Below are 17,986 nucleotides of genomic sequence, written 5' to 3' on the forward strand. Positions count from 1 at the left end.
CTAAAGAAAATAATCAGCATTTCAAGTGACATTTAAAAAACTGGCTCATTGTGACACTGAATGTATAAATAAGAATGGAATAATAACTAGGCCCACAGCTTGCATGTCAGTAAACCATTACTCTAAACTAAGAGATTGACATTCAAGTTTTACTACCATTTTTAAAAAATACAGGAATTATTATTTTCTTGTGTCATGCCAGTATTAATTTCTATCACTGTTTTGTCTGTTTTTTGGTTTTCAATCTTCCTTGCAGCTTTCCAGCTGTGCACATGCTCAGTATTATTACTGTTGCTAAGCAACATGATTATTGGGGTAAACCATTCATCCTTCCTTGCCTCTTAGCATTGAATTGAGTTTTGTTCATGAAAACATTTTATTTAAGATGCAAAGTAAAGTACCCTGTAACAAATAGGTATGCTAATAGGTGAGTGATAAATTAAAAATTACAAGGAGAGGTGGGTGGGAGGGATGGGGTGACTGGGTGATGGACACTGGGAAGGGTATGTTCTATAGTGAATGCTATGAAATGTGTAAGACTGATGAATCACAGACCTGTACCCCTGAAACAAATAGTACATTATATGTAAAAAAAAATTATAAGGCAAACCCCATTCTTAAATATATTTAAAAATATGGAATGCCTTGAATTGTAGTTCTTACTATGTCGTCCCATCATTAGGTCCCTACTGATCATCTCTATGTTCTTATTAAATCCTTCATTATACTATTATTCTATCCCCAGGAGAAGTCTAACAAGGATGACATCTCTATGTTTTTTCATCAGAGTTTAGGAGAGAGGAAAAAATAGCAAGATAGTAAAATTATTAGCCATCATTTCTAACTTATGTCATTAGTGACCAGAGAGAGAAATCACTTTTTTTAGCTAATAAGAAAAGGAAGCACAGGAGGAGGGAAACCTTTAAATAAAGCAAAAGTAATTATTTTATAATGCTTATTCTGAAATAGAAGATTCTTATTTCCCATATGTAATTAGATCATAATTAAAGTTTAGAAACAGCCAAATGTTAAATGTAAGAAAAAACTTGCAAAATTAAACTCACAGAAGCCAATTTTAGCTACAGTGATGTTACATTATGTATTAACCTTAGCTATTTTGACATTTTCTATCCTTTGTAATGAAACTGGTATCTGTTTATTTTGTTCTACTTAAAGATTTTACCACTTATGGACTAACATGATTTACCTTTAAAAACTTAACATGTAGCTAAATGCTAATATAAGAAGGGTGATATACAAAATGTCTAGCAATGTGTATGCCTAAAACATAGGCTGTAGTCATGAAACAAGACTTCTGGGGACCACTGTCACACCAGGTGCTACCCTCTTGGTAGCTGATCCTGAGTGTATGGGGATTGGGAAGGGGATTCAGCCTGGAGGAAGATCCCTTTGCCAGCCAGCCCTTAGGATGCTTGTGCAGTGACTTTCCTAACCAATTTGGAAATACTTTAACACTAGTATGTCTGTCCCAGTACATATTGGCTAAATAACAGCCCTGCTTGTACGGATATATTCATAAACTAGAAGACTCAAACCAGACATTGTCATGCAATACACATGCATTAACATTTGTGTGTGTGTGTGTCTGTGTGTGTTGGCAACTTAACACTTGTTTTCATTTTTCTTAAGTTATTAATTTCAAGAGTTAACTTGGAACTCTTCTTTGTTCTCGTTTGATGTCTGGCTGTATATTAAGTGTTCATCTAAGTGAATGAACATGCTTTTTCTGATTACAAATATAACCTGAAGTTAGGTCAAATTAAAAGACTATCAAAATAATTAATGTAAAAAGTGAAAGCCCTTTAAAGTTCTGTTCCTCCCTCCCTTAAAATAAACACTGTCAGTGATTTAGTATATAATCCTGTGACTTTTGGATTTGCACAGATTAATAATATCATAGTCATTTTACTTACAAATCTATTTGGTGGGCTATTCTGCAATTATTATTTTACATGTGGCAAGGTATCTTACACATCTTTTTTCTGTGACTACATAGTTGTCTTATTCTGTCAGCTGCACAACCTCCCATTGAATGGACATGTCATGTTTTATTTCTCCATTCCCTAGTGACTAAAATTTGCATTTCTTTTCTGCTTTCTGAAAGGGAGTCCCTGGAGTTGGCAAAGAGCGAGCATTAAAACTTATACAGACTTTGAAAGGGCAAAGTTTACTTCAAAGGTAACTAAAAATGACTTCTTGTGACATTAGACATTTATTTTTGTTGAACTGAATAGTGACTATTACAAAAAGTATTAAACAAAAAGTATTATATTACAAAAAGTATATATATTCAACTCAGTTGTATTATATGATTTTTTATTTTTATTTATATTTTTTGAGGGGGGGGAGATGGAGAGAGAATCCTAAGCAGGCTCTGTGCCCAGAGCAGAGCCCCACATGGGACTTGATCTTACAACCCCAAGATCATGACCTGAGCCCACATCAAGAGTTGGGTGCTTAACCAGTTGAGCCACCCAGGCACATCCTAGGTTTTATATTTGTAAACTGCTCTATATTTTCATTTAAAGTCGCTGATTTTTTTTTAATGTTATTTATTTATTTGTTTATTTATTTATTTATTTATTTGAGAGAGAGCACATGTGTCAGCATGAGTGGTAGGAGGGGCAGAAAGAGAGAGAGAAACAGAGTATCAAGCAGACTCCACTCTGAGCACAGAGCCTGACATGGGGCTTCATCTCACTACCCTGAGATCATGACCTAAGCCAAAACCAGGAGCTATTGCTCAACTAAGCCATTCAGGCGCCCCTAAAATCAGTTGATTTTGAGGATGGCTGACTGGCTTAGTCAGTGAAGCATGCTTTGATTTTGGAGTTGTGGGCTTGAGCCTCATGTTGGGTGTAGAGATTACTTAAAATCTTTAAAAAAAATAGCTTTTTTAAAGATTTTTTATTTATTATATATTTTAGAGAGAGAGTGTGTGGAAGTCGGGGGGGGCAGAGGGAGAGAATCTCAAGCAGACTCCCCACTGAGTATGGCGCTCCACCTGGGGCTCAGTCTCACAACCCTGAGATCATGTCCTGAGCCAAAGTCAAGAGTCGGAGGTTTAGCCAACTAAGTTACCCAGGCACCCCCCCCAAAATAAAATCTTTAAAATAAATAATAACAATAAAATAAAAACTTTTTTTTAAATTATGAGATTTCCAAAGAAAAGATAAGAATATACATCCCTAAACCATACTGTATTTTTTTTCACTATTAGGTCACTGCATACAGAAGTAGTAAGACGCCAAATGTGTTTTTTATAACCATGTGCTTTTACCACAGGCTATTTTAGATTGTTTTACCACCAAGGTAAATATAACCGTAAAATAATTTTATATTTTAAATTAGTTTTGATATAAAATATTTTGATACCATATTTATTCTCTATAAGTGAAATGCTTGACATATTGCAAGTATTTAAATACATATAACACTTGATCACAATTTTTACTTGAATGCCCTTTGTTCTGTAGCCATGTATTTAGTAATATATTCTAATTAATTTAGACTGTGCAATTTGAGGATTCAAAAAAGGTAAGGTACGGAATATATGGAAGTTTACCAACTGCGCTATTTAGTTTTGAAAGCATGTGAAGTATATTTACTTAATGAAAGCAATGGTTTATGTTAATGTTAATTATGAATTAATATTAATGATAATAAAGTATGAAGTGAATAAGAAGGAGCTCTTTCAGATATAAAGCTACTGATAGATCTAAGACTTTAATGAATATGTTGCTGGTATTAGTAAGTGCTGTGCCAAAGCAGGAAAAAAAGCTATACTTTGTCATGGAATCATTTGGGAATCGTGAAGAATAATGTGAAGAATGAAAAGAAGGTATGGGACTTGGCTGACTACAAATCATCCTTATTGATGTAGTGTCAGCAAATATGTGCTTTTGGCAACATTTTATGAAATGTTTGAACATTTGAAAAGAATAAAATTACCTTTCTTATTATCATTATGTATCATTTTAATTTTAATATAGACTGACTTCCCCCTTTTTCTTCCACATTTAAAGTTCTATTTGTTTATCCAGCATCTATTAATGCTTCATTTTTAGCAAGCTCATACTTGATGTTTGTAGTAAATGGGACAGAAATTCCAAAAGCCAAATAATAACTCCTAGTACCAGACACTGCACAATGAACTGAAGAGATAATTTAGTTTTTTGTTAGACCTTTAACTTCTGTAAGTAGAGAAACATAATTCAGAGCACTTGTTTTTATGAGGAATACTTGGTGATTATCCCCTTAATTATCCCCTTGGTGGCTTTATGTTGCCTCGAACTTTAGCCAAAAATAAAATTAACCTTTATTTAGTAGAAACCTTAACATATACACATTTTCCTTAAAATCATTCGTTAAACAGGCAATGTTTTGCAGTTTACATAAGAGATTAAGGAAATGATAATTTCAGATGATCTAGATTTTTTAAAGTTTTTACTTAGAAACTTAATGTTCTATTTAGTTTTATAGTTTACCCTTCACCCCTATTCCTGATACGGGAAAAGGTTCACGTACATCATTCTATTTGTTTTGTACTCACACAGAAAAGAGATCAAAAACACAAATATACAAGTCATTCTCCTTATATCTTGCTGCCTAACTTAAGATTCTCTAAAAAGAAAACACCCCCAAACTGAATGAATATATGAATATATACGTATGAGTACATGAATATATGAGTACATATTCTTTTTCTCTTCTTCTCCTTATCCTCCCTCTCCTTCCCTCCTTCTCTTTCCTCCTCCCTTCCCTTCCACTCCTCCGTCTTCCTTCTTTTCTCCTCTGTAATCATCTGATTCTCTCTTCCCCCTGTTGCAATTCTGTTATCCCTGGGGCCACATTTTTAAATTGAGGTACATAGATTGAGGGTTTTCCCAGGCTGGGCCAGTGACTTTATCATCAAAGAGAAAACAAATGGGCAGGTAAGGAAGGGAAGAGAATAGCCTGGCATTTGAGAGCATGGCATTTTGGTGACCTTGTTTTTGTTTTGTGTCATTTTTCCTTTTAACATCTTTTTTTTTTTTTTTTTTTTTTTGCAGATTTACTCAGTGGAATGAAGAATCATCCTCTGATCCACAACCACTAGCTATTAAAACACCGGCCCATTGTTCTGTGTGTTCCCATCCAGGTAAGCAGACATAGGGAATGAAAACTCTAGAACATTACTGTCTGATACCCACATTGTCATCCTGTTCTTATAATACTTGTTACATACTCTTCCTCAGTAGATTGAAAATCCTCAGTATCAGGAGTTGTGTCTCATATGCACAATAGACTCTCAATAGATGTTATTTGAATGAAATAATATGATGTAAACAATAAGCACAGGGCAAGTACAATTTCAAACTATGATACCAAATTATGTAGATGTTAAAATTATGTTTTCAATATAGAAATCCATTTAAACAAAAAAAGAAATGTCATAATGCTAAATCTTAGGGGGAAATCAAACTAAAACCATTTATTTTTATTTGCATAAAAAAAGTGACTTAAAACTAATTTCTAGGGTGTCTGGGTGGCTCAGTTGGTTAAGCGCCTGCCTTCAGCTCAGGTCATGATCCTGGGGGCCCGGAATGAGTCTTACGTCAGGCATTCCACTCAGCAGGGAGTCTGCTTCTCCCTCTACCCTCCCCATTGCTCGTGATCTCTCTCCTCCGTGAATAAATAAAATCTTTAAAAATAACACTACTAATTTCTAATATATGTTTATTATTATTGAAAATAACTTGGTTCCTCTTCACTAGTCTTGGTTAAAAAAAAAAAAATGTCATTAGCTTGTACTAGATCAGAAGCACATTTCACTCCCAGGAGAAAGTAGGAGATCTTATTAGCTCATCCTTTAAAAGAAATTTTTGGGGTTTCTGGGTGGCTCAGATGGTTAAGCATCTATCTGCCTTTGGCTCAGGTCATGATCTCAGGGTCCTGGAATTGAGCTCCGTGTCAGGCTTCCCACCCACGGGGAGTCTGCTTCTCTCTCTCCCTCTACCTCCTCTCCCCTCAGTCTGTGCTCTTTCTAACTCTCAAATAAATAAGACCTTTAAAAAATAACAATAAAAATTAAAAATAAAAGAAATTCTTTGTCTGTTTGTCTTAGTATATGTTCGTAAGCATTATTAAATTACAGATGAAATCATGGACGATATAAATGTTTTTATAGGATACTTTATAGAATTCAATTCTGTAGTTTTTTGATACTTTATAAATGACAGTTTTAGTTCCTATCAATTATGTGTGCTCTTCTGTATTCTCAAAACAATGTTAAAGGTGGTCATGCTTTCCTTCAAAAGGGAACTAGGGCCCTACGCCTGTGCCATAGTCATAATTCATTCATGTTCCAACCACAGTTTAAAAGTAGCTGTGAAGTTTACTTGAGGGCTAGATACTAGCAGAGGTAATTAACTGTTATATTCTTTAAATATTCTCATTAAAGAAACCATTTCATGAATTATTCTGTTAAGTAAAGAATCTTTTTCTTTTATGATTGTATTTATTTATTTATTTGAGAGAGGTGAGGATAAGCACAGAGGGAGAGTTAGGGGGAGAAGCAGACTCCCTGCTGAGCAGAAAACCCAATGTGGGGCTCGATCCCAGGACCCTGGGGCTATGACCTGAGCTGAAGGCAAATACTCAACCAACTGAGCCACCCAGGCATCCCATAAATAATCCTTTTTATGTTAGTGATTACATCCTACTTTTCTTGCATGTAGTTACCAAATACACCACAAAGTTTTCTATTGTTGATTATTGTAAAATTATAATTCCTAGTTACAAATTAACAGTTTCAGATAGAAGAATATGCTATAGAAACAACAAAAAAGTGTCATGTAAGAGCTCAGGATCTACGTTGTCTTAAGAATTATTACAGTATGCATTATTCTATTCAACCTAAATGTTTTGGAACCTTTCTATATGCTAAGGACTTCACTACACCATGTTCATTTTTAAAAAATTGGATAGGGCAAAAAAATAAAGTGATATAGAAGGTAAATCAAAAAGCAGTGAAAATCATACTTCTTTGTGTTTCCATAAAGGTTCATCTAAGGATCATGTACGTAATGGATGCAAACTCTGTAAAACTAATCAGTATTGTAAGCCGCATGATTATGAATACTGTTGTCCTTGTGAGTGGCACCGTACAGGGCATGACAGACAGCTGAGCGCCATCGAGAACAGCATTAAGAAGTAAGTTCTTTCTTTTGACTCCTTTTTTTCTGTCCTGACCTATTATACACCTCTAGTTGAATTATTTCCACATACCCTTCCCCCATGTCTAGATTGGTAACATTTCACAAAATCTGTTTTTTGATTCAGTTCAGACTTTAGGCAGTCTCAGAAGACAGTAATTTAGTAGTTATTCAAAGAGAAGTTTGATGACTGGGATATTGTCCAAGGGCATTTTTCATTAAATCAGCAGAGATTGGATGAAATGAATTTACAATCTAAAATTGCCTGATGATATTAACAACATGTATATAATTTATTTTCAGAAAAGCTTGCAGTTGTGAGGGATTCCCATTCCATGAGGTAATAGCTAATAATTCAAATGTATGTCTTATTTCAGAAGTTCTTTTAAAAAGTTTGAAGTCTGAATTTCTATTTTATTTTCTCTTGCTAGGTTATTCAAGAATTCCTTCTGAACAAGGATAAATTGGTGAAAGTAATCAGGTACCGAAGACCTGATTTATTGTTGTTTCAGGTATGGGAAAATAAAACTTACTTTATGCTATGTAGTTGTATACTAGGAAGATAAGAAGGGATAATCACTTTGGTCTGAGAGGAGATTTAAAACAGCTCTGACTCTTTGACTGCACATGTATTTTTCAGCATTTATTTCTAATCTTCATTCCTTTGCCACATAAGAACCATACTTTGCAGACCACAAGACAAACCATAATTATGCCCTTTAGAAGACACCTTATGTACCATGTACAGATTCATTGTATTTAGGAAGATATTGGAGGTAGGGCGTAATACCCAGAGAATGTTAGAAATAAATTTGTGGTTATAAAAGTTTACAAGGGCAATGGAAATTTTTTTTTTTTTTTGTATAGTTGACACACAAGATTACATTAGTCTCAGGTGTACAACTTGGTGATTTGATAAGTTTATACATTATGCTATGTCGGCATTGGGATTTTTAATCAGTGAACTAACTTTAAGTTTGGACCGTCTATCACTTACTATGTGACCTTGTATATGTGTTATCCTCAAAAGAGAAACAATACTACTTTATGAAGTCACTATGAAGATTAAATGAGATTATTTATAGTAACCCCTAGTATAGTGGCTAGGGAAACAGAATAGTTCAATAAATTGAAAGTACTTGTTGCCTATCCCTACCAACAACAGTAATACTAATGCAACCAGCATTTATTGAACATTAAAATTAGCTATCATATTTAACACATCACATTACATGTAACCTCACTTAATCTTTATAATCTCTGAGTTGGGCTATATGTTATGATGGAAATCCTGAGGCTAAAAGAAATTAAGTAATTTACCCAGCATCTTGGAAATAATCATACTGGGGTTCAAACTGACAAGTCTCACACTTACTCTTTATGCAACATTGCCTCCTTAGGAGGCTTATTGTTCTTTCTGGGAATACGCTCATTGATACTATTTTAACTAATATTAATTCTGTAAGAAAAAAATGATATTACCTGAGAGGGCTGTTTGTCTCTAAGAGATAACAAAATCTTATTTTATTTGTTTTATATTTACAGAGATTTACTCTTGAAAAAATGGAATGGCCCAATCACTATGCTTGTGAGAAATTGTTAGTGCTTTTGACCCACTATGACATGATAGAAAGAAAGCTTGGTAGAAGGAATTCTAATCAACTACAGCCAATTCGGTAATATGAAGAATTGTACAAAGAAGTCTCTTTGTTTCCATTTGGGTATCTTATGATCTATGTAATAATCTAATTAATACCTTTAATAATCTTAATACTCTCAGTAGTGGGATATATAGCTCTTTGTTATATAAAAATGGAGTAAAGGTCTAGTATGAAATATTCAAAGTTTATTCATGGTTTACATTCAAGATAACAGTAAGTTCGTGTCTTCACATACTTTTCTGCTTCAAATAGTAATAATAACAGATTATTAAAAGAAATAAATATAAAATGATATATAGCCAAGCTTAACCATAGAACTATTTCAATGAACCAGAAAGGGAACAAAAATCTAAAGTGGAGGCACAGGAACTGGGAATTTGTAAAACTCAGCAAAAGGTATATGAGTATTCATTGTGCCATTCTTGAAACTTTTCTAAAGACTTGAAAACTTACAAACTAAAAGTTGGGGAGGAAGTACCAAAGAAAAAATGAAAAACTACAAAGGAATGACAATCTGATAGCATACATTTTTCATGACAGAATGCTAGAGTCACGTTTCAAAGCTTTGAATAAAAATAATTGGCAGCCTAAACATCATTTAAGCCTTATTTACTGGTTGGTGAGTAAATCACGGATCCTCATTAAAAGCACTCTTAAGGGGGGTACCTAAGCCAGAAGATAAATGAACCCAGAGGGATGATGTAGATAACAAAAAACAGTAGTCAACCAATAAAGAGAAATGAATAAATGTATTTAGCTCATTTAATAAACTAACTGGAAAAACACATATATAAATAGCTGTATAATGCTTGATGATTAATATACAATGATGATAATAAACTAAAACTCCCAGAGTGTGCATGTAAACAATGAACGGTAACCACTAAAACACCAGAAGTGCAATCTCTATCTTTGAAACCAATACATAAAGTAGAAACTAAGACTGTCAAACTAAAAGAGTACAGGAAGGAGGAAGGGGGACATAGCAAAGAAAAAGTTGGGTGACAGAAAACACAAAATAAATTGTATAAAAGCATCCAGCAAGATCAGTGATCAACAATAAATATAAGTGGATTAAACTCATCTATTAAAAGGCATTATATAGGACAAACAAACAGAATTCATCAATATTCTGCTATGTATAGGGCATGTGCAGAATAAAACTACACAAAATTTGAAAATAAAAAGATTTAAAAGATTACCATGTAAATATTTACCAAAGTGATATAGCAAAATTAACAGAAACAAAATAGACTTTAGAAGAAAAATTATTATTATGGAGGAAAGGAACGCTGATTAATAATGAAATCTACTGGGACGCCTGGGTGGCTCAGTTGGTTGGACGACTGCCTTCGGCTCAGGTCATGATCCTGGAGTCTCCGGATCGAGTCCTGCATCGGGCTCCCACCTCCATGGGGAGTCTGCTTCTCTCTCTGACCTTCTCGCTCATGCTCTCTCTCACTGTCTCTCTCTTAAATAAATAAATAAAATCTTTAAAAAAAAAATGAAATCTACTGATAGGATATTACCATTATCAACTCTGTGCACCTAACAAAATTATCTTTTGAATAAACTATTCAAAAGAATAACTGTGCCATAATTCTTTAAGTATCTTTAGAATATTATGAAAATAGAACAAAAGTCAATGAAAAGTTAATAATTCAGTCTACAAATTGAAAATTTCAAAATAACTCCTGCAGTTAGACCTCATTGGAAGAATTTGTTTTTCAGAATCGTTAAAACACGGAAAAGAAATGGAATTCATTGCTTTGAAATAGAATGGGAAAGGCCTGGTATGTATTTACTCTAAGCAAAGTTTGTAACATTTAATCACATATGTTTAGCAAATATGATATACATATGTAAAACATGTTGGTAACCTTATTCTCTTCATCAGGGAGGGAAAGAGACATATCACATGCACTGAGGATTGATTTTGTAGTTTACCTGTGCATTTAAATAAGTTTTGACTAATAGTAAATATTAAAAACTTTAATTTTATCTTAATACCTTACATTGACATTTCTATTGCAATTAATGTAATATGGAAGTAATTTTGGTCCATATTTCTGAAGAAAATGCTGCTGCAAATGTTCTCCTTTCTTTACTCTGTTTCATTTTCACGAGAATTTATAGTTGTCAAATTACTCTTATTTTGCTGCAGGCAAAAATGCAGTGAACTCTGAATTAGCTCCCAAACTGAAGGCAAGGAAAGCACAGATCATTTAAAATGGAAAGTAATTCCAAATTCATTTTTATTTGCCTTTGAAATTAGATTGTGTGATTATAAGTGAATGAGTGAGGCTGTAGATTTGTCAAAGTTTAAGTTATAGGTAATTTTGAAGAATGAAATTATATGGAATTAGATAAACCATTCTAAGCAATACTAAGAAAACAGAAAGCTGAAGAATTTTGAGGATGTTTAGCAACATCCTCAGTAGTTCCACCAACTGTAGTATATTTTCAGGAAAGAAAATCGCATTAACCCAGTTTGGTAGTGCATCTCTGTTCAGAACTGAGCATTGTCAGGGGCGCCAGGGTGGCTCAGTCGGGTAAGCGTCTGCCTTTGGGTCAGGTCATGATTCCCTGGGGTCCTAGATCAAGCCCCGTGTCAGGCTCCCTCCTCAGTGGGAAGCCTCCTTCCCCCTCTCCCTCTACCACTCCCACTACTACTTTCTCTCTCTCTGTGTCAAATTAAAATATAAAATCTATTAGAAAAAGAAAAGAAGAGAGCATTGTCCTTTGTGGGTGCTATTTCTTAAGGAAGAAAATGTACTCCTAGCCAGTTTAACTACGAAACACTGTAAGTTAATCTGTTTCCATTTTTTGTACTTTAAACTCATTCACTACTATTTCATTATAGTGTAGCTTCTCATGCAATTTTTCCCATATGTAGGATAAACATAAGGATCTAGTCTATTTATATATCACATTATAAATTTACATGCAAGCATTCTTATTTTCATTTAGTAGCTGCTTATGAATCCAGTGAGCCTGGATGTATCCTCAATTCTGTTCTTTTGAGGAACCATCAATAAAGAAAGTTAATGTTGGAGTTCTAAGAAACTATTTATTCCCAATCTTTATCTGGAATTTTAATACTCATTATACTAAATTAAAAGCAACCAACCTTATCTAAGCAAAGTGTTCTATCCTGTAGGTACCATCTCATTTTGAAAGGAATCTTTTTCCAGGTCTTGCCAGGCAGAAGAAAATCAATTCTATACTAGTATCAACTAGTATTAAAACAGTGAACTAGTATCAACTAGTATTATCTAGCATTATCAACTAGTATCAACTAGTATTAAAACAGATGTTGTAAAGCAAGATCTGTAATGAATTATCAATTTGCACATGACTTTGCTTACTTGGTAAACTTAATTTTACCTAGAAAAATTGAAATTTACAAATCTGCAATTAATGCTGTTTTTGTTGTATTTTTGATCTTTTAGAACATTATGCTATGGAGGATAAACATGGAGAATTGGTTCTACAAACAATAGAAGAAGAATCATTGTTTGAAGCAGCTTATCCTGAGATTGTTGCTGTTTATCAAAAACAAAACTTAGCCCTGAAAGGGAAGAAACAAAAAAGTAAGTGTCGCATTTGCTAGCTATTTATACCACAGCCAAATGTCAAAGAAGAGTTACCTATTCTATTGGAATCTTCTCTTGCCCAAATTTTGCTGAAAGTTCTATAAAATCAAGAGTTAGGAATTTCCTCTTGCTTCTTTGTCTTTTTCAAGCCACAAGTAAACTGTTCTGCTCTGTGTCTGCTAACTTAACCAAGTGTTAATAGTAACTTTACGGGGCGCCTGGGTGGCTCAGTGGGTTGAGCCACTGCCTTCGGCTCAGGTCATGATCTCAGGGTCCTGGGATCGAGCCCCGCATCGGGCTCTCTGCTCGGCGGGGAGCCTGCTTCCTCCTCTCTTTCTACCTGCCTCTCTGCCTGCTTGTGATCTCTCTCTGTCAAATAAATAAATAAATAAATAAATAAATAGTAACTTTACTATTGCTTGTTGAGCAACTAGTATGCATGACATGTTTTGAATTATAAACACATTTTCTTTATTTCCTAGAACTTGATGAGGAAAACAAATTCAATTATAACATTGTTTCCAAAAGAAAATATTTTATAATATTGTATTAAGAATTATGTTGTTATAACAGTTTCCAGGAATGCACTGAGACAAGAAAGACAAAAATAAAAATTACTCATACAGAAGATTTCTGATCTGGACTCTTTTTTTATTTGTTTACACAAGTTAAGGAAAATAAACTAGATTTTAATAGTATTGTCTTTTTTTCTTTTCAGGCATGAAAATTAAGTCTAAAGAAAACAGTTGGCCAGAATCAGATAATGTGATGAGTTTCCAGTCACAGATGACTTTAAACCCCGCATGTGAAGTCTTTTCTATGCAGAATTCCAAGTTAAATTTGGAAATTACCCCTGATTGTGCATTACCCCAGAAATCTATTTCTGCATCATTGAATAGCTTGATTTTACCTGAAGATACTCCCTGTTTGAATACACAAGAGCATTTAATGTCTTCTCCAAGACCTTTGGCTATGCAGCAAGTTACAGCTGTCAGTAAGTCTCTAATTCCAGAAGCTAGTCAACCTAGTACCTCATCCCATAACGTATCAGCGATTGCTGATCTACAATTAAGCACCATTGACTGGGAAGGTACTTCTTTCAGTAATTCATCAGCTATTCCAAGGAGCACTTCCCCTCATGGTTTAAAATCAGAACTTGAAACAGCCATCCCTGAAAATTTTAAAAATTTCCCAGAAGAATTATCATGTAAATCAGAATGGGGTACCACAAACATTAATAAAGTGTTGGATCAGGATCTTCAAAAGACTAATCCTGAAGAGCATCTACTTTCTGGCATTACTCATTTACATCTTCAGGATTTGCCTTTAAAGGAACGAATACGTATAAAATCATCCTATCCTCAGGATATTGCACATCCAAATGTTGACCTGAAAACTCCGTTCCTAGGTACCACAAAAGAATCTTTTATTGCTAAGAGTGGGTCTGATTGTCCATCACATCCTTCAAAGGATCTTCTAGGAATTCATTTGCAAAATGAATCTAGACAATCTAAAGTTATAAAAGGAGATCAGCTATTTCAAGAAAACTATAAAGTGAATACTTCTAAATCTTACTCTGTCAACAACCCAATAGTAAAGACCTCCAGTGTTGGAGTTGGACCATCAAATACTGCTTTAGATCATAGTAGAAAAGGTGATGTGCAAACCACTCAGAAAAGTGTAATGAAGAAAAGCGTTTGCCTTGACAGACATTCCTCTGATGAAGAGAGTGTCCCAGTGTTTGAGAAAGCTAAAAACACAACTCAGAAAATGAAGCCTAGTTCTCAGCAGCATAACCTAGCCCCATTCAAGAAAGATGATGCCAACAAGTTGAATAACTCTAAAATATATATTGAAGAAACTGAACAGTGTGTCCAGGCTTATAAAACAGCTGGAAATGAAGAGGACTGTTTCCCAGATGCAGCTAAAGGTTCTCTGAATTTTCTACAGTGTCATAAGGACAGAGGTGACTCTCGAACTTCTCTGGATAGTCTTCTTCCTTTAAGGCAAAGATTAAAACTAAGGTTCCAAAATTCTTGAAATGGAATTAAAAATATTTAAGTATAACTTAGCATTTTAGGACCATCAGCACTAGCAGAGGCAGAATCTCTACATTTGGCATAAAAATGTAATGTGGTTCTGTGTATCATGAGACACCTTTTCCATTTTAATTAAATTTATAATTAAAAATGTTGTCTAAAACTTTGGTTTTAAAAGGTGATCCTTGTGTTTAAAACTTAGGATAATGTATATTTTTAAAACATACTTTTGCCATTTTTTATATCTTTATTAATTTTTCTTTAAAGTTTTAAAATGTTAGTACAGTACTAGAGTAAATGTTTCATCCATTTGCTCACTTTTGTTCATTCCTTCCACAAACCTCTAAAGTTTTCATTTATAGTTAAGCTTGTTACCATGAGGATAATTCTTCGTAATTGCCTACACTCCCTCAGTGTCTTCTGTTGTGCCTTTCCTGAGAGTTTTATTTTCTCTCAATATGAAGATATAGTTAGTGTGCTCTTCCAGTGTTGGTAACCTTATTCTCTTTGTGAAGGGCAAAATGGAAAAGGAGGAAGATTCTCAGTATAATCAGTAAAAATTATAGTTGTAATGGCTGAAAAACTTGAGGAAAGCTGTTTCTTACATAACCCCAGGAATCACAGGTATGCCAAATGGAAGATTTTCAATATAGAATATAGAATGATAAGAGACTTAGAAATTTGCTCAGGATCACACAACTAATTAATAATGGTGTGGGAACCAGAATTCTTGCCCCCTAATTTTTTGGCTTTTCTGTTTTCCTTTTTTTCCATAGCACTTTTTTTCTTTTCTTTTTAAAAGATTTTTGTACTATGTGGACTTCAATAACTCTAAATATTAATTTGTGCATTAGTTTATTTGACATTCAAAAAGTCTAGGGTAACCAGACTGGAAAGTAAAAAGTAAAACTTGCTATTTGCAGATGACAAGGTATTTATATACAAAATTCTAACAAACCCACTAGAAACTATGAGAACTAATAAATGATTCAGCAAGATTGCAGGTTACAAGATCAATATACAAACATCAATTATATTTCTTACATCTACAATGAATAATACTAAATGAAATTAAGAAAATTCTGTTCACAATAGCATCAAAAAGGATAAAATACTTTGGAACGAGTTTAACGAAAGAAGTGCAAAATGTACACTCTGAAAACTACAAAATATTGTTGAAAGAAAGAAAACCTAAATAAATGAAAAGACATCCAATGTTCCTGGGTCAAACAACTTGATATTAAGATATTTTCCAAACTAATTTATAGAGTCAAGGCCGTCTACATCAATTTTAGCTGATTTCTTTGCACAAATGGACAAGCTGATTCTAAAATGATTATGGAAATTTAAGGGACAGAAAATAGGCAAAACAATTAAAAAAAATTATGGGAGGACTTGCCTCTCCTGATTCCGATTTCAAAACTTACTACAAGTTTTCAGTAAAGAAGAATATGTTGTAGTGGCATCAAGGTACACATATAGATCAATGGGATAGACTTGAGGGAAAAGATATATCCTCTAACATTTATGTACAATTGATTTTCAACCAGAGTGCCAACACAACTCAATGGGGAAACAGTATTCTTTCATCAAATTCTACTGGCACTACTGCATATCTATATGCAAAAGGATGAATTTTGAACACTATCTTGTACAAAATGCAGAATTAACTCAAAATGGATCAAAGATCTGGTTGCAAACTATAAATTCTTAGAAGAAAACATGGGCATAAATCTTTGCGACTTTGGATTAAGCAATAATTTCTTAGATAAGACACCGAAAGCTTAGACAACAAAAGTAAATACATTGTACTTCATCGAAACTAACGACTTTTGTGTTTCAGAGGATACTGTCAGAATGAAGAGACAACCATTAAAGAGTAGAAAATATTTTTAAATGATGAATGTGATAATGGACTCTTGAATAGAGACACATGTCTAAAAAGCTCTTACAACACAATAATAAGACAAAAGTGAATAAAATATCGGAGTAAACATTTCTCCAGAGAAGATGTACAAAGGGCCAATAAACACATGAAAAAAACTCAAATTCATTATTTATCAGAAAAATACAAATCAAAATCACTATGAGATACTACTTTACACCCAAATTTGCATTCCTACCAGAAATATCCTACTGATTGGAATGTAAAATGGGGCACCCATCTTGGAAATAGGTGATTCCTCAAATAGTTAAACATAGTTACCATATGATCCAGCAGATCCACTCCCAAAAATACACCCAAGAGAAATGAAGACCTCTATCCATCCAAAAACTTTACACAAATATTCATAGCCCCGAAGTGGAAACAATCCAAATGTCCATCAACTGGTGAATGAATAAGCAAAATGTGATATATCAATACAATGGAATATTGGCAATAAAAAGAAAAGGAAGTACTGATAACCTGTTACAATATGATGAACCTTGAAAGCATGCTAAGTGAGAGGCCAGTTGGAAAAGATTACATATATGATTTAATTTATGTTAAAAGTTCCAAATAAGTAAATTTATATAGAAGCAGAAAGTAGACTCAGGGTTGCCAAGGACTATGGGACTTGGGGTAGAGGAGGGGAGGTTGAGGAGGGAGAAGGGAAAATGACTGCTAATGGGATGGTTTTTTGGGTTTTTTGGGGGGAGTGGGTGGATGAGGAAAATGTTCTCGAGTTGATTTTGTTGATGGTTGCAAAACTGCAATTTACTAAAACTGTTGAATTGTGCAATTTAAATAGATAAATTCTATGGTATGTGAATTATATCACAATAAAACTTTTAAAAATAAAAAAAAATTACAGAGAATTTTATCTGTCCAAACTCCTTAGTATCTAAAATGTTTATACTCCCACCTCTCCCACATATGCAGTGCTGTTATTATTTTATTGTTTTATAGAAAACAAGTCCAGAGTAGTGAAGAGATTTTTCCAAGATTGGCTATGAAACTTTGGTTTATATAGTCTAGCATTTATTACATTATGCCATATTTTAAAGATTTTATTTATTTATTTGGCAGACAGAGATCACAAGCAGGCAGAGAGAGAGGAGGAGGGGGCAGGCTCCCCACAGAGCAGAGAGCCAGATGTGGGGCTTGATCCCAGGACCCTGGGATCATGACCGGAGCTGAAGGCAGAGGCTTTAACCCACTGAGCTACCCAGGCACCCCCAACGTTATGCCATATTTTATAATTAGATTTAAATTAGAAATATTTTGGAATTTTTGTGCTTTTTCTGAAGTTAGAATTTTGGTTTTTCAACATTTCACTAAAAACAAAACGCTTTGAATCAAGTTGAACTTTTAGAGAAGTGTCATGTTTGTGGAACACTTATTATATATAAATTTCTAGGCAAGGGGAACCCTAAATAAATGCAATCAGTCCTCTCAAGGATCCCACCTGCCCTAATTAAGTGATACATCTATCTCACATATTTGATATGTTTAAATCAGTGCTTATTCTTGTTACTTATTTTTTAAGGTA

The 17,986-nt window shown here is 33.9% G+C and overlaps 1 protein-coding gene across 3 annotated transcripts in view; it reads left to right on the forward strand.

Moving 5' to 3' along the window:
• The window catches only part of GEN1 (GEN1 Holliday junction 5' flap endonuclease), a 37,245-nt gene extending 21,358 nt beyond the window's left edge, over window positions 1-15,887 (forward strand). For all 3 annotated transcript variants that reach the window (XM_047747178.1, XM_047747176.1, XM_047747179.1), the window contains exons 6-14: window positions 2,126-2,199; window positions 5,073-5,161; window positions 7,065-7,215; window positions 7,521-7,557; window positions 7,649-7,729; window positions 8,763-8,893; window positions 10,610-10,671; window positions 12,331-12,471; window positions 13,193-15,887. In XM_047747178.1, the coding sequence (XP_047603134.1) occupies window positions 2,126-2,199; window positions 5,073-5,161; window positions 7,065-7,215; window positions 7,521-7,557; window positions 7,649-7,729; window positions 8,763-8,893; window positions 10,610-10,671; window positions 12,331-12,471; window positions 13,193-14,514 (2,088 nt within the window). In that variant the 3' untranslated portion in view covers window positions 14,515-15,887. The remainder of the gene's footprint in view (window positions 1-2,125; window positions 2,200-5,072; window positions 5,162-7,064; window positions 7,216-7,520; window positions 7,558-7,648; window positions 7,730-8,762; window positions 8,894-10,609; window positions 10,672-12,330; window positions 12,472-13,192) is intronic.
• Window positions 15,888-17,986: the final 2,099 nt, after the last annotated feature.

The sequence above is a fragment of the Lutra lutra genome, chromosome 9 (genome assembly GCF_902655055.1).
Source record: "Lutra lutra chromosome 9, mLutLut1.2, whole genome shotgun sequence".
In the NCBI taxonomy this organism is placed as follows: domain Eukaryota; kingdom Metazoa; phylum Chordata; class Mammalia; order Carnivora; family Mustelidae; genus Lutra; species Lutra lutra.